The sequence below is a fragment of the Amblyomma mixtum genome, chromosome 10, assembly GCF_055824585.1.
Source record: "Amblyomma mixtum isolate Tamu chromosome 10, ASM5582458v1, whole genome shotgun sequence".
Taxonomy (NCBI): Eukaryota; Metazoa; Arthropoda; class Arachnida; order Ixodida; family Ixodidae; genus Amblyomma; species Amblyomma mixtum.
This window is the reverse complement of record NC_143021.1, coordinates 83,609,863-83,631,457: the sequence shown is the minus strand read 5'-3', so window position 1 is coordinate 83,631,457 and position 21,595 is coordinate 83,609,863. Positions and strand designations below refer to the sequence as shown.

Below are 21,595 nucleotides of genomic sequence, written 5' to 3'. Positions count from 1 at the left end.
CAGACTTTCATAAATATCACTGCGGCAAAACCAAAATATCTGAACAAATTATTCGAAGATAGAGTTTAAAATGTCAGGAAAAAAATGGCTGAGGCTTAGCTAAGGTTAAGCCTAGTCAGATGCGAAGCATATTGATGGCTAGGCTCGGTAATACATGGCTTTCCTTGGTTGAATACTTGGTCATTTTAATACAACCAATAGAAGTGTAGCAAGGATTGCCGTGGCAGCTATATACGGGATCATCGGTGAATTCAATGCAGAGTGTACAACCGCTGCCCCAGCACCAGCTACAACAGCATTCTTGGCACCCATGGAAAGTACATTGGAAACACCCTTAGTTATTCCACCACCGCCACCATTCCCTATAGACTGTATTGATGTACCCCCAGCAGCAGCAGGCAGCGCCTCTGATGTGGAGCCTCCACCGCCGCGGCCGACCGCGCGAGCCGGCAGCCCATCTCTCCTCTGCTGTGACGTCATGTCGACACGTGGTCAGCCGCCGCGCCTCTGATGTGGAGCCTCCACCGCCGCGGCCGACCACGCGAGCCGGCAGCCCATCTCTCCTCTGCTGTGACGTCATGTTGACACGTGGTCAGCCGCCGCGCCTCTGATGTGGAGCCTCCACCGCCGCGGCCGACCGCGCGAGCCGGCAGCCCATCTCTCCTCTGCTGTGACGTCATGTTGACACATGGTCAGCCGCCGCGCCTCTGATGTGGAGCCTCCACCGCCGCGGCCGACCGCGCGAGCCGGCAGCCCATCTCTCCTCTGCTGTGACGTCATGTTGACACGTGGTCAGCCGCCGCGCCTCTGATGTGGAGCCTCCACCGCCGCGGCCGACCGCGCGAGCCGGCAGCCCATCTCTCCTCTGCTGTGACGTCATGTTGACACGTGGTCAGCCGCCGTGCCTCTGATGTGGAGCCTCCACCGCCGCGGCCGACCGCGCGAGCCGGCAGCCCATCTCTCCTCTGCTGTGACGTCATGTTGACACGTGGTCAGCCGCCGCGCCTCTGATGAGGAGCCTCCACCGCCGCGGCCGACCGCGCGAGCCGGCAGCCCATCTCTCCTCTGCTGTGACGTCATGTTGACACGTGGTCAGCCGCCGCGCCTCTGATGAGGAGCCTCCACCGCCGCGGCCGACCGCGCGAGCCGGCAGCCCATCTCTCCTCTGCTGTGACGTCATGTTGACACGTGGTCAGCCGCCGCGCCTCTGATGAGGAGCCTCCACCGCCACGGCCGACCGCGCAAGCCGGCAGCCCATCTCTCCTCTGCTGTGACGTCATGTTGACACATGGTCAGCCGCCGCGCCTCTGATGAGGAGCCTCCACCGCCGCGCGAGCCGGCAGCCCATCTCTCCTCTGCTGTGACGTCATGTTGACACGTGGTCAGCCGCCACGCCTCTGATGAGGAGCCTCCACCGCCGCGGCCGACTGCGCGCGAGCCGGCAGCCCATCTCTCCTCTGCTGTGACGTCATGTTGACACGTGGTCAGCCGCCGCGCCTCTGATGTGGAGCCTCCACCGCCGCGGCCGACCGCGCGAGCCGGCAGCCCATCTCTCCTCTGCTGTGACGTCATGTCACGTGGGGTCACGTGGTCAATGGTAGCTCCACCGCCGCGCTCGACGGGCTGTAGTGTGCTTTGCATAATAGAACGAAGCTGTCCTCTTCGGTTTCTCCTCTGTCGTTTAGTGTCACACATTCGGACGCAGATAGGTTTGAACCTCACGTGAAATCACGTAAGTGGGCTTTCCCACCTAATACAAGTGATGAAAGCACGATGGCTGACCCCCCGCTTCGAACAATCACAACACAACAGCGTGTGGTTTCTCTGTTTGACCCTTCCATAATGTGCTACACATCTAACACCCACACACATGGAACCTGTCCTGTCGCCTTCACTGCAATTCCTCTAGCATGAACTGTGCCACATCATTTTGGGCAACTATGAAAAGCAGGAAAGCCCACTTGTGAAATTTCACACGGGGCTTCCGAGGGGGGCCAAAAATCGGGGTGTCACTGACCAGCAGGGATAGTGTAAAAATCCCGCCTACTGCATGGTGCACTAAGGCCCATGCACCTCATTGGCCATCGGAGGGCCAAAAGATAGCCTGGCATTGCAGTTTTGGCTGCTGAGCTTCGCTGCCAGCCCACGGCGACAGCGGCTGTTGGAGTCAGCCATCCAAACCAAGCTGCACGCCGCTTTCAGACGCCAAATGGCGCGTCACTGGTCATTTTTTTCTGAACTTTTTAAAAGCATTGCTGCCGTTCGGAAGCCAATGCGTGTTCCCTTCACTAAGTCTGCATTGTTCCTCCAGCACATCAAAACTGCGTGCTCTTCATGGGCTTTTCGTTGTTTGTGTGATGGAGCCCCTTCTCAAGGCTTCAACACAAATTACCTTTGGACAATTGTGGCATTTCTTCCAATCCCATCAAGTCCAAATTAATGAGGTGTTACTACCCATCACGTTATTTTCAATTGCCAGACATATGCCTTGCAATGGTTATGATTTTGTTACTCATTTTGCACGACCAAAGTACAGGTTATGTACTGTTGTGCTGTCTAATTAAGCGGTATACCTTTCTGTGCACATCAGGTTTTCCTTTGCATGGTGTTGAGTCAGTCTAGGTTTGTTTATTTTGGCTGCAAAGACTGCATACGCCTACCAATTTTTCCCTCACACTAAACACGATGGGAACTGTCTGCCGGATCTGTACTCCGTCTCATACATCAGATGCAACGCTGTCAAAGCTAGCACTCTTGTTTGCACTGCCTGCATCTGCAATCAAAAAGTAGTGCATTCTTTGTGGTGAGGGAAAATAATTCCGTATAAATGCGTGCAAGGGTCTCAATTTTTTTTTCCCGGATTTGAGGGCCAATTTTCAGGGTGCGGCCCGTACATGCGACTTGTGGAAAAATTTTTTTTTTTTAAAAGTAAAAACGCCAATCAGGGAATGAGTGACATTTATTCTATGTTCAATCGTCACTAGTGGAGTCTTCCGACTCCGAGCTGGCGCTGTGCTCTGGTCCATGCACATCCCACGAGAAGTCGCACACCATGTCCACTGTCAACGCGTTGTTTCGCACTTCCATCACATAAGAGAGCAGCTCTTCTTCCAGTTCGGGCAACTCGCACGGCTTGCCTTGGAAAGCGTGCTTTTTGCAGCTTGTGTTCCTCAATGCATCTCTTTGGTTGCACCATCATCGTCCATGTCGAATTCCCTGTCCGCCGCACGCTTGCCGTGTTCGAGAGGGCAACCCTGTAGCTATTAAGGTACTTGCCCATTGTGCTAAAACTGCAACGCTCGGCGGCAGCACACGAAAGCCAGAAGCTTACAAGGGTAGACGTGTGGGCTAGTTGGTGGTCCATGCTTCTTAAAACAGCTCACAAGACAAAGACGCAGACCTTTCTGTCTGTGTCTATGTCTTTTGACCTGTTTTAAGAAGCAAAGCCAGAACCACGGTGAACTACCATGCTACTGCAACTCCCAGGCCTTTGACAGCTACAAAAAAGCTGGAGCTGGTGATGCTGATGCCAATATGGATAGCGGGAGCTTGTGACGGAAGACAAAATTATGGTGATGATGATGATGAGCTGTGGGCGCCATCCGTGGGCTGCACGTGGAAGCTCCTGTGCGTGTGTGCGGCCTCCGTGATCAAGCGCACCGTTGCTCGCAGCCGGAGCCGATCGCAGAGGCCCCGTCACATACATTTAGAAGGCCGCGTGGGTCATGGAAAGTTCAAGTGCGGCCCTTACACAGATCTTTTTAAACAGGGTGCAGCCCGTACACGGGTGTGGCCCTTACACAAGTTTATACAGTAACTGCTTTGCCTGCAGCCTTATTACATGATACATTTACCATGAGGTCGAATAAATGCATTCTTGGTGCTGACAACACACTGTTGCTTTCTCGTGCCTAAGACCACTCAGCCACAAAACGAATGCGGAGTAACACGCCTCCCTTGATTTTTCAATGCAGACAATTTCCATACGTTTCCCAGCATTGCAGCTGATGTATGAAATGGAGCATAATTTTCAATGTGCCTTCTCCATCTTTTTTTTTCACATTGTTACATGGCCACACTTGTAAACCTTGACATCAGTGAATTGTTGTATTTTGTTCCAAGTTGCATTATGAGTGTGTTTAATGCATTGAGTCGAATGTCTACTGTTCACTGTGTTTCACACCTTCCCCCTAACACTAATGCACAGCAGGGCGCTGTACAAATTCATAAATATAAATAAATGAATAAATAAATAAATAAATGGACGCCACGTGAACACATGGAGCAAAGTTTCTTTTTTCTTCCATGGCTGCATAGAGCACAAGGGTAAATTAACAGATTTGTTGCACAGAACAAATCTTTGTGAGTTTATTTATATAAAGTTATCAGGAATTTCACTTATTTGGTAAATTAAAGTTGGAATGACTTTGTGGGGGGTGTGAATGTCTTTAAATGAAAAAGTACAATGGTCATCTTAAAACTGACTTATATCATCATGGTGGCACAGTTGGTGACATATCTACACCAAGTTTCACAAAATGCTATGGAAGAATAGCCAAAATAATTTCAATTGCCACCTCCTACCTCAACAAAAACACAAAGATGTGCACGCGGTGGAAAAATATTTTTGGTACTCTACTCCACATGATGGAAGAAGAAAAAAAAAATTGCACAGGCTCTCACCTTGCATGGGAAAGGCATCAAGGGCGTTGATGCCAGACTGGTGCCGGCGAAAGACGGCTATAAGTTCGCACTTCTGGCCTTCCAGCTTCCAGAAACGCAGCAGACCGTCATTGCCAGATGCCAGGAGTAGTGAAGCCTGGAGGAAAAAGAGTACATTTCCTTCCCCTCCACATCAGAGACCATGCAGCCTACAAGGCACCTGGACAGGGCACCAACTGTCCATGCGAATGTGCAAACACGACATCCTGCCGGTGAGGGTATTAAAGACCAATTGGAGAGCACCAGAGATCCTTTGAGATTACACAACTCGTGTGAGGTACTAGGCCTTAGCACAGCACGCGAGTGCGGGGTAAGTGAAGGGCAGAAGAAACGTATTGTAAGCAAAAGCTATTCACTGGAACACAACATCCAGAATGGTCGAGAAGCTCTTGCTTACTTCTACAACTCAAGGCAATGTCAGTGATCACTGCTGTACTCATTCTCTTGCTTTTTTCCTTTTTAGGGGAAAGGGGGGTTGAGGCACACAATAAAAACCCAAAGTGCGAACAAGGTGCCTCGATGACATACCTTTCCCATTTCTGCACCACGTGGCCTTTTAACTTTCTGTATGCCATACAAGGGGCAAACAGATCGCTCTGGAACAATCATGACCACACGCTATAGCTTCTAGGATGCTCGAGGTTCTTCTCTGTTTTTCGGAGGACTTACCTGCACCGTTCCCCAGCCAAATTTAAATACAGTTAAAACTCGATTTAACGAAGTTGAGGAGAGCCATGAATTATTTTGTTAAATCGAGAACTTCGTTAAATTGAATGAGGCATTTCTTGGGCACATAATTCGGTACATTCAATTATATGGTATGGCAGCATCCAGAAAGCTACCGCAGCATCATATTTGTGAAGCGTAAATGCTCCGAAAATGAAACTGCGGACCGCGGAAACGACCGGCGCCGCTAGCGCGTATGAAAAGAAACAACAAAAATTCTTACTCAACAAGAAAGGCCCGAGGGGACTACAAATTTATTTTCCACCAAAGAAGTCGGTGATCTTTGCCTGCGTGCGCTTTGTGAGCAACGGCCGCACCGATTTCTCGTAGGTCTGAAGTGCGTCCAGCGTGTCTTCCATCCCCTCGTGTGCGCTGGCAAAATGTCGCAGCAGATCGAGAGCATCCATCACCTGACCTGGTGTCGGCACGGGAACTTCGGCACCTGCAGGGTCGTCGGCAGCGTCTTCAGCCGTCACTCCCTCCACGCTTCCTACAAGCCGCAACATATCGGCATCAGTCAAAACTTCCGTTGTGACTGCGTTTGCGTCGTCGGCGTTCACGTAGTCTGAGAAACTTATGCCTGTGGGCACTTCATCCACTGAGCGAAGGTGTTCCCAGGCATCTTCATCCTCGTGCACGGCGCTCGCGCAGTCCGGACCAGCTTCGGCAGTTTCAGGGCCTAGTGTACCGAAACCGGCAGTCCTGAAGCAGTTGACAATTATCGACAGCCTTAATGCTCTCCAAGCCGCCGCCACCATCTCAACCGCCATAAAAATATCTATTTTCGTCTCGCGCTTCAGCTCCAGGTTGAGGAGAACTCTGTCGACGACTCGACACTTGTATGCGCACTTCACGCTATTAATTATCCCTTGATCCAAGGGCTGAACCACGGACGTTGCATTTGGGGGGAAGTAGCGGAGCTCCACGCTGGTCAGCTCGACCTCTGCAACGTAGTGGGCCGTGCAGTTATCCAGCAACAGGCACACTTTCCTTTTCTGGCGACACATGTCGCTGTCAAATTCCTTCAGCCATGTAGCGAAAATGGCACGCGACATCCAAGCCTTTGAATTGGCAACGTACTTCACAGGAAGCTTTTTGGTACCTTTAAAACAGCGCGGCCTCGCACTCTTTCCGATGACAAGCGGGTCTCGTTTGTCGGTGCCGTCCATGTTGACGCACAGCAAAAGAGTCAGCCTTTGTTTGCTGTGTTTGCCGCCGTGGCACGCCTGCCCCTTCAGGGCGAGTGTTTTTTTAGGCAGCATTTGGTAGAATAGACCGCTCTTGTCGGCGTTGTAGACGTCGCTGGGGGCATATTTTCCCAGAATGTCGGGCACATTTTCAGACTGCCAGTCGCCGACTACAGCCATGCTTACGCTGCTCGCTTCACCGCTGAGCACTTTCCTGACGATGCCGTGTCGTTCTTTGAAGCGCGACAGCCAGCCGGGACTTGCCTTGAACTCGTTGTCGCCCAGCAAGCACGCGAAAGAGCGAGTTTTTTGTTGGAGCAGGTCTCCACTCATGGGAATATTCTTCGCCTGCAAATCCATAAACCAGGCGAAGAGGGCCTCTTCCATTTTGCTTTGAGGAGTAGTCTTCAGCGTTTTTTTGTGCGAGAGATTCCCCGACGAAGTGGCGCGGAGGATGTCATCTTTCCCTTTCAATATTGTGGAGAGAGTACTCGCTGGAATGCCATGTGCTGCAGCCACGTCACATTTCTTCTGTCCACTCGTCACAGCCAGAATTATGTCCGCTTTCTCGTCCAGGGTAAGCCTTTTTCGTTTCTTGCAGGGCTCCATCTGCTAGTCAGGAGGGTTAGCGGCGCGCTTGCTCGCACACACCACGTCCGCGTTCACGATAGCAAGGCTAGACTGATGGAGGCCTAACAAGCTGAGCTTGACAAAGACGTGCGTTCAAAGGCACGGGGAAATATCCGCACAAGAGCGAACACAGAGCACAACACACAAACACACACACAAAAAAAACACGCGAACTGCAACAGCGCCATCTATGAAATGTGGCACGAAACTTTTTTACTGCTGGCGCCATCTCGTGAGCTCGACTCAAAATTAACTCGTTTTGCGCCGCGCAGTTTGAAAAAAGCGGCGGGCCGAAGATGCTCCGCGCTGTTACCGCTGACTCGCAATCAATAAATTTTGGGGTGCTGTCTACAAAATAGACCAAAAATTAACACTTTTTCACCTTTATTTCTCGAAAAAAGGTTCGTTAAATCGGGACAGATCACGGAACTGGTTTCGTTATTTCGGGTTAGTCAAAGCATTGAACCCTATGGGCGTCTGAGGGGGAATTAGGATACCTTCGTTAAATCGGGATTTTCGTTAAATTGGGTTTAGTTAAATCAAGTTTTGACTTACAGTAACAGCTCACTGCTTCAAACTGCACACAGATGCCAACCCAGTTCGAATTAACCAAAGTTTCAACTAACAAAAGTGAACGAAAATGCAGCACACTGCAATTTAAGTGCAGTTGGATAGTGAGATTACCCTATTTTATTGTCCTAAACAAACATTGTCATCATCTTCTCCTCTATTTTCATAGAAACTAGGGGTGTGTGATTATTCGAAATTTCAAATACGAATCGAATATGTTTGATATTTAGTTCATATTCAAATTCAAGAAATTCATATTCAAGACTTTCCGAACATTCGAGACTTTGAACATTCGCCAGCAATCGTATACTGCGCCGAATTTCATAAATTTGACAAGGGCAAAGTCACAACATCTGGGTGCATTATCCGACGATGGAGTTTAAAATGCACGAAAACAATTCAAATTCCTCCTCTTCTTCGCTTTTTTTTTCTGGCGTTTATCGTGTGGACCAATCGCGTTTGGACGCTGGCCTCATGCGAAATTCCACAAGTGGGCTTTCCCACATACGACACCAATGTGCACAAGGTGGCCGGATGGCGGAGCAGACGTTTTAAACAATAACAACAAGAAAACAAGCTGTTTTTTTTTAATCTTTCTATAACGTGTCTCATACTTACCGTATTTTCCAGTGTATAAGTCGCACCTTTGTATAAGTCGCACCCCCCTTCAAACGGCTGTTTATCCGAAAAAAACATAGATAAGTCACACCAGTGTATAAGACGCACCTGTTCACTCGGTAGAAAATTCGTTCCGGGTCACGAAAATCGTGGCCGAAATACTGGCAGCTGATAAACGATCTACAAAAACTAGACAGTACTCTTCAAAAATGTTTACTTAGATACCTACGGATGGTATGTAAAGGCGCAGTCAAAAGTAAATAAAATGCGCGGGTGGAAAACTGCATCCATCATACCCTTATCTTGTGCGTCCGGCACTCATCGCCGTCGGCTCAAATGGGTGCACGCTATTTCCAAAATACAGTACGAGGATTGATGCGTACAAAGAGCGGTTCGCGCAATTAACTCTCGCGTGTCCTGCGACACGACGTAACAACAGCACTGTACGACCAAACACTGAAGTCGCGGTCTGGTGTCACCATGCATGCGCTCGCTGCTGGTCATACCAGAGGCCGTGCGGTAGTTGCTGACTCCTAACTGTGCGAACCGCTCTTTATACGCACCGTAGCTAGCGCCGGAAAAAATCCTGGTACTGGTAGCGTGCGCTCATTTGAACCGCCGACGACAAGCTCCGGACGCACAAGAAAAGGGTATGCTGGATGCCGTTATCCACTCGCTCGAGCAACGCACTTACTTTTAACTGCGCTTAGAGAAAACCATCGAAGTCTTCTTCCTCTGAGTCGCTAACAAATAACTTGGCGCAGTTCCGCAGGTGCATCACTGTCGTCTTCCGACTTGCTGGTGTCTACTTCGCCATCTTCACCACTCGCGAACGGAATCAACCTTGCCTTTTTGAACCCAGCTACAATAGTTTTTGCTGAAACTGAGTCCCAGGCATCAGAGACCCATTTGGCGACTTCTCCAAACGTCGCGCGTCTCATGCGACCTGTTTTTGTGAAGCTGTGGTCCCCGTCTGACATCCACGACTCCCACAAACGTCGCAGAACCGCTTTAAAACAGCGGTGGACAGAAATGTCAAGTGGGTGCAGCATCTTCGTCATGCCGCCGGGAATGACCACTGGGACGCAGTTCTTCGCACAAATTTTTTTTTAACGAAATCCGTTATGTGCGCCCGCATACTGTCCATCACGAGCATACCCTTCGCATGAAAACATCCATCAGGTCGACGCGAAAAACAACGGTCGAGCCACACAGTCATCATGTCTTCATCCATCCTTTGGCATTGGCCTGCACCACCACAGCCGGAGGAAATGCGTCCTTGGGAAGCGTCTTCCGCTTAAATATTAACATCGGAGGCAACTTCGTACCGTCCGCGCAACAGGCAAGAACAACGGTAAAGTGCGACTTTTCGTGACCGGTTGTCCTCACTGTTATTGTTTTCTGTCCTTTCTCGGCGACGCTCCTCCAGAGGGGAATATCGAATGTAAGCGGGACTTCGTCCATGTTCACAATGTGGCTAGCGTCGGTTTCACTGCTCACAATTTCTTTCCTCACAGACGCACTGAAGTTCTCCAGTTTTTCTTGAAAGTCATTGGGGAGCTGCTGGCACATGGTCGTCCGAGCTTGTATCACCAGGTTATTACGCCGCATGAAGCGGAAGCACCATGACGGACCGCCCTTGAATCGAACATCGTTCATCTCCGTTGCAAGGGTCTTCGCTTTCAGACGGAGCTGCACTGTTGACAGGCCCCTGCCTTCGGCTCGTTGCTCGAGGACCCACGAACGTAGACGATCCTCAAGCTCCGGCCAGCGTGCCTTCTTGCCGCGGATGGCCTTCTTAGTAGACTTCATTGTTTGGAGCACATTGGTGGCTTTACGCCAGTCCCTAGTTAATTTCTCACTAACATAAAACTGCCTTCCTGCAGCCCGATTGCCGTGCTCCTGAGCAAATTCAACTGCACGCAGCTTGAATTTTGCGTCATAACTTCTTCGCCTCGAAGGAGGCGTCATAGCCAACGAAATGTCGGATACGAAGCACGCCTCACTGAAGATCGATCAGGATCATGTCGGCCTTGCCGCTACCGGCGAAAAGGCGATACGGCAGCGATGGCGGACGGAAGTCCGGAAGTGATGCTCACAGAAGCGGCTTGAAAATGGTTGAAAGTTGAAACTTGTTATTGACAAGCTCCCATTTTAAAAATAACACATTTAACTCCTTAACTAAAATAATTATAGGAATGTATAAGCCGCATTTCGTTTTTGCACGCCAATCTGATGCTACTTTGAGCGTTCCTTCTGAAATGTAGTTGCTGGGTGCAGCAGAAGGTGGCGCGCGGTTGTGGCGCATAATTTTGTAATTTTCCCGGCCAAGGCGCACGCCCTGCGCCCACTGCTATCTTGTAATTTAATATTTGCAAGTTGTTGGATTTAACGTCCCATAGTGACATATAGACTATAAGGGACGCGGTAGCGGTAGGCTACGGATTAGACTGCCTGGGTGCGCTGACATCACGCAGCACATCCTTAACAGCAAGCAAGCACCTTTTCGGGCGCGGCCGCAGCAGTCCGCATTTATTCCATATATAAGTCGCACCAGTGTATAAGACGCACCGACAAAAATTTCAGACAAAAACCGCGACTTATACACCGGAAAATACGGTAATGCCACATCCATGGCACTTGTCTTGTCACCTTCATAACTCTCTTATCGCAAGCTCCGCCATCTCATTTTGGCCACCTATGCTATGCAGGAAAGCCCACTTGTGAAACTTTGCATGAGGCTCCCGAAGGGGGAGTCGGGATGGCACAGCAGGGCAAGCGATCATGTAAAAATCCCAGCTATTTGCATTGTGCACAGCACATCTCTTAAATATGCTCAACGGTAGGAATGACAATGCGACCATCCTGAGGCTGCTGCTTTTACTTGAGAGTGGAGGAGGTTGCGCAACCATTTAGGCATGCTGCAGAACCACTGCATGCTGCCCGATTTTTCAGCCTTCCAACGCCGAGAACAAACCACTAAACCAGGGGTTCTCAAACAGGGTTCCGCGCAACCCAGGAGCTCAGCGGGCTGCTTTTGTGGGTTCCGCGAGCACAAAGGGACACTTCTGATGGGCGTGTGCGAAGCAAGACACAGTACCCTGTTTGTTAAAATTAATTTCAGAGCGTTAGCTCTTCTTCACTCCTTCCTCACTTTCGTGCTGTCAACGTCGGTGCCATCCACTGCACAGAGCTTGGCAAAATGCTGCGCGGCTGCAACAGCACCGCACGTTTGTTTTGACAGCAGCGCGGGCGGCGAAACACAATTATCAATGCTGCAGTGAAGGGAGCACAGTAGGCGCAAGCAGTGGTCTTGAAATAGAGTTTTAGCTTTCTGGAAAGTTGGTTTTCCCACTCTAAAATGAAAAAATATGAATGAGGTGAAGGTTATTCAAACACAACGAAGCATACATGGACTGAAACAATCTTGTGTGTGTGAGAGAGTATATGTGTGCGAAAACGAAAGGCACGATGGAAAAATGCATAAGCGTGCAATGAGCGCTACGCCATAGAAAAAATTTCAGAAAAAAACCGCAACTTATACACCGGAAAATACGGTAATGCCACATCCGTGGCACTTGTCTTGTCACCTTCATAACTCTCTTATCGCAAGCTCCGCCATCTCATTTTGGCCACCTATGCTATGCAGGAAAGCCCACTTGCGAAACTTTGCATGAGGCTCCCGAAGGTTCCTATAGAAAGTTATGTCACTCCGTGCTACCTCTGGCTACACCTGCCCTTCACCCCTCAACTAGAATCGTGGATCAGTGAAATGCCTTTCAAAGGGACGACAAGGAGAACGTTCCGATGTCAGTGCAGAGAGTGAGGAGGTTACCTTTGTCAAAAGGAAGCATGAAAGGGTTTTCACTTCCATCCCTTTTCGGGGCACTCATGGCTCTAGTATTTCGCCGAGGCTATCACTGACGCCTGATGTATGCATTGCACTTGTTTATTTAAAATATACAAATCTGGTCAGGGGCCCTTTAAGGCATAAGAGGCTTGCCGCAGAACACTGCAAATTCTTTGTTCTCAATTCGCAGAATTCAAAATTTTCCACCGCAGAAAATGGGGGCCTTAAGGAAAATGTCCTACTACCGAAAGTCAAAACTAATTACTGCAAACAATCTACTTTATTCTCGGCTCTCACTCTTTGAGACATACTACCTAAATTTATCAAATGATCCCGTTAAGAGCACTTGTTTTATACAATAAATGCTCATTAATTCAAACCCCATTAATTCAGAAATCTTAAAAAATCACAGAGCTGACGCAGTCCTGTCCAACACCCATGTACAGAGAATTCCGTTTTTATCTGGAGGATTTAAAAAAATTTCTGTGAGCAAACTACTGGCCCAATTTAAAGCAAACTTCACTCACGGGGTAGCATATTATGGTCTGTGTTATTTGAGATGTAATTAAACATCAGTACTTGCCTGCATTTCCTGAAATTAAGAAAAAAAACTGCTGTCAACTGCGAGTAAAGCTGTTGCAGACGCGAGCCAAGCAGCTACTTTGACAGGGCGCACCATCTGCCGGAAGGTGAGGCAAATGACGTCCCGGCTCAGTGGGTGGGAGGGTAGTGGGCTGGCTTCGAAGATGCCACTCGCCTGCTCATCGAAATGAATGCGACAAGAAAGAGTCATTGCTGATAATACTAAAAACCATAGTGAAAATGTGACATCGATAGCACTGCACACAATAATAATAACTTGTCGCTTGTGGTTGCGCGTTCGTTTCGGTGTCGTGGTCCCACGGTTTCTGGAGTTTAACGTACGCAAGCTGTTCGTGGGTTATGAAAGGCTTGGTTTGGTTTGGTTTATGGGGTTTAACGTCCCAAAGCGACTAAGGCTATGAGAGACGCCGTAGTGGAGGGCTCCGGAAATTTCGACCACCTGGGGTTCTTTAACGTGCACTGACATCGCACAGTATACGGGCCTCGAATTTCTCCTCCAAAGAAATTCAGCTGCCGCGGCCGGGATAGAACCCGCGTCTTTCGGGCCAGCAGCCGAGCACCATAGCCACTGAGCCACCGCGGCGGCGGTTATGAAAGGCGCCACAGTTGAAGGCTCTGGAATGATTTCTACCCAAGGTTCTTTAACAACCGCTGACATCACACAGCATACGGGCGTTCTTGCGTTCCGCCTGTGTCAAAGTGACATGATGCTGCAGTATGAAAGGGATGGGAAGATGATGCCATGAGTATCTTGGGTTTCAGGAAAATGTGCCTATACTTCGAAGTGCCCTCCTGCAGTGTCTTCACTTCACTTCACTTTATTTTCCTTAAAGACCCTTTTCCAGGGTGTTACATAAGGGGTGGGGTTTACAAAATGCAGGAATCAACAGTGCTTGAAAATGATGATGAACATGTTATGGCAGCAATATTATGGGGAAGGCCGTTCCAGTCAGCTGCTGCACGAGAAAAAAATGAGTTGGCAAAAACAGTGGTACGGCCACGTGGACGCAAAACTTGAAGAGAATGACCGATGCGATGGGACCTGCGTTGTGGAAGTGCGCAAATGTATGGTTCTTGTTTTAGTGGTGAATAAAAGAACTTGTGAAACAGGACAAGACTGGCTATGCGACGGCGACTAGGAAGATTAGTTAGACCTGACTGAGATTTGAGGGATGATATGCTCACGTCGTACGAGTATGAGGAGTGAATGAATCTGATAGCCCTGTTTTGAACAGCTTCGATAGCGTGTGTTAAATATTCTTGATGAGGGCTCCAGATGGGTGATGCGTATTCAAGTTTAGTTCTAACGAATGAGATGTACGCTTGTAGTCTTACGTGTTGTGGGGCTTCCCGTAGGTGACGTTTTAAGAAACCTAGTGTTTTATTAGCAGATGATATCAGGTTAGTCACGTGCAAACGTCAAGATAAATCATTAGAAATGGTGACTCCTAAGTATTTATATGACTGGACAAGGTCAACTGGGTTATTGCAGACTGTGTATTTGAAAACAAGAGGATTTCGACGGCGGTGAAAGGACATGCACTTGCATTTGTTAGAGTTGAGCATCATCATCCACTGGGAGCACCAGTCTTGCACATGGCGCAGGTCTGCCTGAAGGGATTCTTGGTCAGAATGGTTAGTCACTGAGCGATAAATGACGCAATCATCGGCGAACAAGCGGATGTGACAAGAGACATGCTGGGGTAAATCATTAATGTATATGAGGAATAACAAAGGACCGAGAACAGAACCCTGTGGGACGCCAGAGGTTACAGGAAGCGGGTTGGAAAGTTGGTTATTAATGACGATGGACTGAGAGCGATGCGTGAGGAAAGCTTTAATCCATGCAATTATGTTCGGATGCAGGTTCAGCTGGGAGAGTTTAAGAAGCAAGCGTTGATGAGGTACTTTGTCGAAAGCCTTAGCGAAATCTAGGAAAATGGAGTCAGTTTGTTGGTTAGTATCAAGGTTGGCGTGAATATCATGTAGAAAAATGGCTAGTTGTGTTTCGCAGGAGAACCCCTTGCGAAATCCATGCTGTGATGGATGGAAGAAATTATTTGAATCCAAAAATTGCATGATTTGAGAGTAAATGACATGTTCCATGATTTTGCACGGTACACTTGTTAATGAAATGGGGCGATAATTAAGAGGTGAATCAGTACTACCTGATTTGTGGACGGGAACGACCTTCCCCACTTCCCAGTCGTCTGGAATGGTACCTTCGGAGAGTGATTGCGAGAACAATGAACAAAAAATGCTGCAACAGACTGATTTAGTGTTTTTCAGGACCTTTGAATTGATTTCATCTATGCCGGAGACCGAGGAATTGTTAATTTTGTCGATTATGCACGAAATTCCAATACTGTTGAAGGTTATCGCGTCCATGCCTGTGGTGATTATAAGAGGCAATCTAAAACACGGTGCTTCGGATTCATTAGTAAAAACGGAAGAAAACGCAGTGTTAAACGCGTTTGCACATTCGATATCAGTCATCCTTTCACCAGAATTGTTAGTGAGGGTTGGAAGACGTGCTTCCTTCGGGTTTATCAATTTCCAGAACTTCTTGGGGTTATCAGAACTTCTTGGGGTTATACATCTTTGTAGCCTTTCTTCGAAACCTCTGAAAACCGATGGCCTCATGCGGTCCGTGACTTTTAAGCATGCATCCTCCATCTGCTGCTTGAGCTCGGTACAGGTTGGCACTCGACCACGGCTGTACACTCTGCTTTTGAAATAGCCCCACAGAAAGAAGTCGCACGGAGTTAAATCTGGCGAATGAGGAGGCCATCACATGTTGGGTGAGCCTCGTCCCATCCACACGTTCGGAAAAGTGCTGTTGAACCAGTTGTGGACGATTTTAGCGTAGTAGGCCGGAGCCCCGTCCTGCTGAAATATGCCTACTTCCTTCTGCATGTGTCTGTCTTCAAGTTCGGGAAGGACCTGATTTTCGAGCGTATCCAAATATCCATCAGCAGTAACTCTGTCTTCGAAAAAAAAAAAGGGACCAACGAGTCCTTTACGCCACAGTCCACACCAAACAACTGTGCGTGGGTACTGCATATTCCTTGTTGAAAAAAATCTTGGGTTAGTCTGCACCCAAAACCGTGTGTTATGTTTACTGAACCGGCCATCAAGATGGAAAAACGGCTTCATCTGAAAATAATAGAAACTGGAGGTGTTCACCCGCGGCTATGCGCTGTTGTTCCGCGCGGCAGAGGTCAAGGCGACGCTCCTTGTCACCTTCCGACAGCTCTTGCGTGGTTCTCATTCTGTACGGCCTTTGCTTTTCAAAGCTCGATTAATAGTTGCCTGCGACACACGTTGAACAACAACGCAGCACGCTTGCAGGACAACTGCAGGTCAGGCAAAAATGCGCCTTCAAGGGCATCGGCGATGCTGCGATGGGTTTCACCTGCATCGGTTCTCTTCTTTGTCGCGACACTGCCTCCTCCTAGGAATGTGCTTTTCCATCTCAGCAAAGAACTTTCAGAGGGAGGGTGATGGCGAAATTATTCTTTGAATTTTGTGCGTACGAAATGGATAGAGCCAGATTCAAGGAGCCAAGACACAGCTGCAGCCTTTTGGTTCGTTGAGTACACTGGCATATTTCACCACACTTGTAATGGAAAACGATACGTGACGAATCGCACACAAAATGTTAATCTTTCCCACAGGCACAGAATGGAAAGCAACTCAAAGTTGTCAGAACAAACCAACTGTCGAAAGCAGACGACACCGAAATGAACGCGTGGCCGCAAGCGACAAGTTGTCATTATTATGTGCAGTGCTATCGATGTCACATTTTCACCATGGTTTTTGGTGTTATCAGCTACGACTCTTTCTTGTCGCATTTATTTCGACAAGCAGGCGAGCGGCATCTTCGAAGCCAGTGAGCTACCCTCCCACCCACTGAGCCGAGATGTCGTTTGCCTCGCCTTCCGGCAGATGGCGCACCCTGTCAAACCAGCTGCTCGGCTTGCGTCTGCGACAGCTTTACTTGCAGTTGACAGCAGTTTTTTGTTAATTTCAGGAAATGCAGGCAAGTACTGATGTTTAATTACGTCTCAAAGAACGTAGACCATAATATGCTAGCCCATGAGCAAAGTTTGCTCTTGATTAAGCCAGTAGTTTGCTCACAGGAATTTTTTTAAATCCTCCAGATAAATGTGGAATTCTCTGTACGTCTATGATGTCAGATGCTACGTGTCTCTGGCCGCGTCCAGGTATGACTGGCATGGCAAGCGATTGCCAAAATAGCCCCATTCAAACCTGGATTGTGTGCTGCAGAGCTGCCTGTGCACTGCTGACATGCATGCAATGGCAGGCGTGACAAAGAATGGACAGCCCCATTTCCAAAAATAGCCCGACCACTAAGTTTCTGTTTCACTTTCTCGAGCTCTGTATCAGGCCATGGCGGAGGCAGCTAACACCGCACATCAGCCAGCCAACCGAGCCCCAGTGCACGCTGTTTAGGGCGCCAACTCGAGCCGTTGTGCGCTGCTCTGGCTTCCACCTGCGTGGTTCTTCCAGTGTGCCGAAATTGTGCGTCGGTTCCTTGCACCTTTCTCCACGCCCATTACCTAAAACTTTTTCCCCTCCTCTAAGCCCCACAGTGCAGTGAAGGTGTCCTCAATGAGGCAGTGGCTGTGCTTTTCACCTTTCTCCAGTAACCACAGCAACCACAACAACTGCGCACTTGTCGGCCATCATTTACTTTACTCCGTAGTAACAGCATTCAGACAGCAGTGCATGCTTCATGAACTTGTGTTTGTTTTGTGCTTGAAGCCCTATTATGCATGCCAATGGATGATACTATTTATGTCCTTTGTTATCCTATAAGCAGCCAACAGCAATAGCCGTTGTAATTCTGACAGCTGCCATGGAGCTGTTTTCTGTCTGAGGGCAAAAGTCTGCCCAACAAAGAGTTTTGAGCTCTGTGCCCGCCTCCTGTCTATGACTGCACCATCAAGACAGATGATTTGTTGTATGGTGCAAAGAAAAAAGTCGACAGTGGCTTGTGTGCAGTACTCACTTGTTGCTGACGAAGGTTTGGTGAAAGCTCTGAGGCCAGCGGTAAAGGTGTGCGCAAGATGCGAAACAAGCAGTGCTGGCCCGCTGGGATCGCCAACAGGATGTCGAGGGAGCCACCCCACTGATAGCGGAAGAGTCTGCAATGGTGCACACGAACATTACTTCATCTCAAGTTATGAGAGCACACAGCTGTACTTGCATTATGCTCACTTTGTGGGGGGGAATAGCGAAGTGTGGAGCAACAGTTTGCAAACAACTGCAACACTGTTTTTGACAAAGCGAGTACTAGACTGTTTATATCGTGAATTGAACAGCATGCACACTGCAAGTGAAAGATCCAGAGTGGTAGGAGAGTGGTGCCATGGTAGAGCCCTTCACAGAATGACCCCAGTCCAGCAGAGCTGAAGAAAGCTAAAAACAGGAACGACTACACAGGCATGCACTAGTTGGTGTTTTTTTCCGACACAGAAATTTCAACAGGAAGCAATGCATGAATGCACTCCTTAGCCACCAGCACATAAGCATGCCACTGGATGCTGTTGCTCTGCTCCAAAAGCCACAGATTTGAAACTTTTTTTTTTTATGCATAACATATTGCAATCACTCAGTTCAGCCCTTGGGCGCGGCCGGGCAGCCACCAAACCACGCGACGTGACGTCACGTGGTTTGGTGACGTCACCAAACCAGGGGGAAAAAAGAAAGAAAAGGAAAAGAAAAAACAAAACAAAAAAAAGAAAAAAAGAAAAAAGGACGGCTGAGCATGGTGGCGGTTGCCACCGCCCCGTTTCAAAGGGGGCGCTCCTATCCATCCATCCATCCATCCATACGTCACGGAGGAAAAGCTGCTGAGAAAATCGAGTGCCGCCAGGCAATACCTCGCGCAAAAAGACCGCGCAATATGCAACGCACTCTTGGCTTAACCAAGCTAAGCCAGGGCATCTTTTTTTTGCACGAGGATTATTTGCCCACACAGCACATGTTCCCAGTCCTAGCGTTGCACCCTTAGGATGGCGACATCAGGTGCTGCACCTATTAGGGAGTGGCGGCTGACCTAACAACCCAGCTGGTCTTCCAAACTTTGCTCCTGTCTACAAGGCTTTAGCGGACCACTGCTCCGGTGACTCCTATCACAGCTGCCTGTTTCTACACTAACCCACTTCACCTATTTGCAGTTAAATGACATACCTGATAAGGCCAAGGCCGAGATGCAGCTTAGCGTCACAGTCTTCCTAGCACCACAGGTAACACTTAAGGCAGTGTGCTCTGCTCATGCCTGTAGTGCTGAAAATACCTGTGCCCATCACAGGCATGCCTCCTTCCACTGTGTGTGTGCATCCACAACACTGCTGGGCTGCAGTGTTGGCGCTGAGCAATGAAGAAGCCAAAAGTAGCTCTCTTTTTATATTGGTGCCAAATTTGTTGCAACCAATGAAAAATACAATAAAAGACCCTTTAACTATAACATGCACCAGTCTCTATTCACTTAAACACCTGAAGCCACAATGCGAATACATCATGTTCACTTTCCACAGAACACAGAACACCACCGGGAAGCTCGAAGGAAGATGTGCTCAACATTAGGTGCATGTTGCATGTGCTCACGAGTGGAACTTATCTACTTTAAGAGTGGCTTGCCATTCAATATTTCTATTTTTCTCATTTTAGAAATTTTCAGCAGCATGCTTCCTAAAGGCATTCCTCAACAACAAAAATTTTAGAGTTACTCTGCAGTGGGCTCTGTTGCCTGCTTTTTTTTTCCAAGCCACATGATGCACAAGGTTGAAACAATTGCAAGCAAAGATAATCCAGTGATGCCACTGGTAAAATGCAATTTGGAGCAATTTCTGGAGCACTAAAATTTCCAAATTCGAGCCATAAAACATTGCTTTAGAAGCACTTTGGAGCATGTAGCTTTGATTTGTCAAATCTCTCAGGTTGGCAAAACAATGCTGGAAAAGTTCCAAGTGTGATGCAAAGGTGTGCTACACCACTGAGTTTGCCATGATTAGCTGAGAGTCATCCCTGACAGGCCTTCAGTTCTGTTTTATGCTCTAGATTTAGGGAGGAGACGCCGTTGCAAAATATGTCACACAATGCTTACTTTAAGATCATATACTTTGCATACACCCACTAGCACAGTGGCTCAAATGTGCTGATGTGTGCCTCTCCACTTTTTTTCTTCGTAAACGCTTACAAGGCTTTATTAAATTTCCTCCACATCGAAATCTGCCTGGTTTCTCATTTATGTCGGCCAGTTTTGTCGCCTTTCCTTCCACACTTGTGCTTTCCTCACTAGGAAGCGACGAATCAGACTCAGTTGCCTCCATATCCTTGCTAGTCAGACCAGTCGTTATCAATCGTGCTGGCTGAAGCATTGTCTTCGACAATTCTGTCTGGAGTACACTTCAGTAAAATGATCTTTTGGGCAAGTTGGTCACTTTCTTGAGACATAACTGCAGTGCGAAAAACACAAACACATGAGGAAGAAACACCCACAGACATGGACCATTGCTGCTGGAGTGCACACAAAGTCTGCACACTAACTCTGTATGATGTATAGCAATTAAATTTTTAGACGAATGGCAGATTGCAGGGGTCACTACGTTGCACAACTGAAATGAATGGCGAAGTCTGAATGCTGCAACTCCGTGCATTTGCGCCTATTTATAATGAACACTGGTCTAGTACGAATGATGTCGCACAGAGGTTAGAATGCACTTTACAGTTATGGCATTGAGACTGGGATAGAACAAACGCCCCAGGGCGTGGCACTCGGTTGCTCATGGTGCTGGTGACACTAGCGATACGCTGGTTTCATGTGACTAGCACAATGGAAAAATGTGTGCAGTGCGGATGTCATTCCGCAGAGCTGCGAGGTGACAGGAGCAGAGCTTTACACGAGTGACAGAAATCACAAAAATAAATCTTTCTCGTGAGCCCAGCCCTGCCCTGTCTCGCAGACACTTGGAGCTTAGTGGGGGGGGGGCAGTTTGATGACATTGCGGGCCAGCGAAATTCCCAGAAGTCTTCCATACCCTAATGCTTTGTTACAATCGGTAACCAACAAGCACAATTTACAACACTTGTGCTTTGTTCACTTTGCCAGCTGACTGGCAGAGAGCGTTTGTGCCGGCTACGCAAGAGCTCTCTCATGTATGTTGTGGTGACGTGCCGCAGTCAAAAAGTGAGCAGAGACACTTAAGACTGCTTACGTGTGAGAAGGCGCAAGCCCGCCTGCTAACTTTGTGAACGCAGTAGCCGTGCACTGTGGCGTGATGTAAGTTGATGCCATGCAGTTAGAAATTCTACCTCTGCATGGCCCTATGAAGCTGCCACTGTGACGCATCAGCACCCCTTCTGATCTGCACGCTAACTTTGTAAAGGCAGTGACCGCTGTATACTGCGACCCGCACTCTGCCTTAAGGGCATGACGCGATTGCTAATGGGTTTAATGCCCATACATGCAGAATTGGCCTTTCCTTACTTAACATTCATACATCCCTGTGAGTCTGCATACCACTCCTGGCACTGCTGGTGCAGCGGATAAGCAGTGCGCCACTGCCTTGGGATGGCAGGTGGTGCCACCTTGTGTGATACAGGTTGCTCTTTCCGAGCTACATTAATTTAACCGCCACCAGCCAGGTTGCCTGAGGAT

At 48.5% G+C, this 21,595-nt stretch overlaps 1 protein-coding gene across 4 annotated transcripts in view; it reads right to left on the bottom strand.

The window, feature by feature from the left end:
• Window positions 1-21,595, bottom strand: part of LOC149326311 (tRNA (34-2'-O)-methyltransferase regulator WDR6) — a 194,460-nt gene that overhangs the window by 37,268 nt on the left and 135,597 nt on the right. For all 4 annotated transcript variants that reach the window (XR_016286457.1, XR_016286458.1, XM_089564005.1 and 1 more), the window contains exons 20-21: window positions 17,942-18,077; window positions 4,684-4,819 (exon numbers count right to left, since the gene is read on the bottom strand). Coding sequence is in view for 2 of the 4 variants with exons in the window: in XM_089564005.1 (XP_089420131.1) it covers window positions 4,684-4,819; window positions 17,942-18,077 (272 nt within the window). In the remaining 2 variants the exon portion in view is untranslated. The remainder of the gene's footprint in view (window positions 1-4,683; window positions 4,820-17,941; window positions 18,078-21,595) is intronic.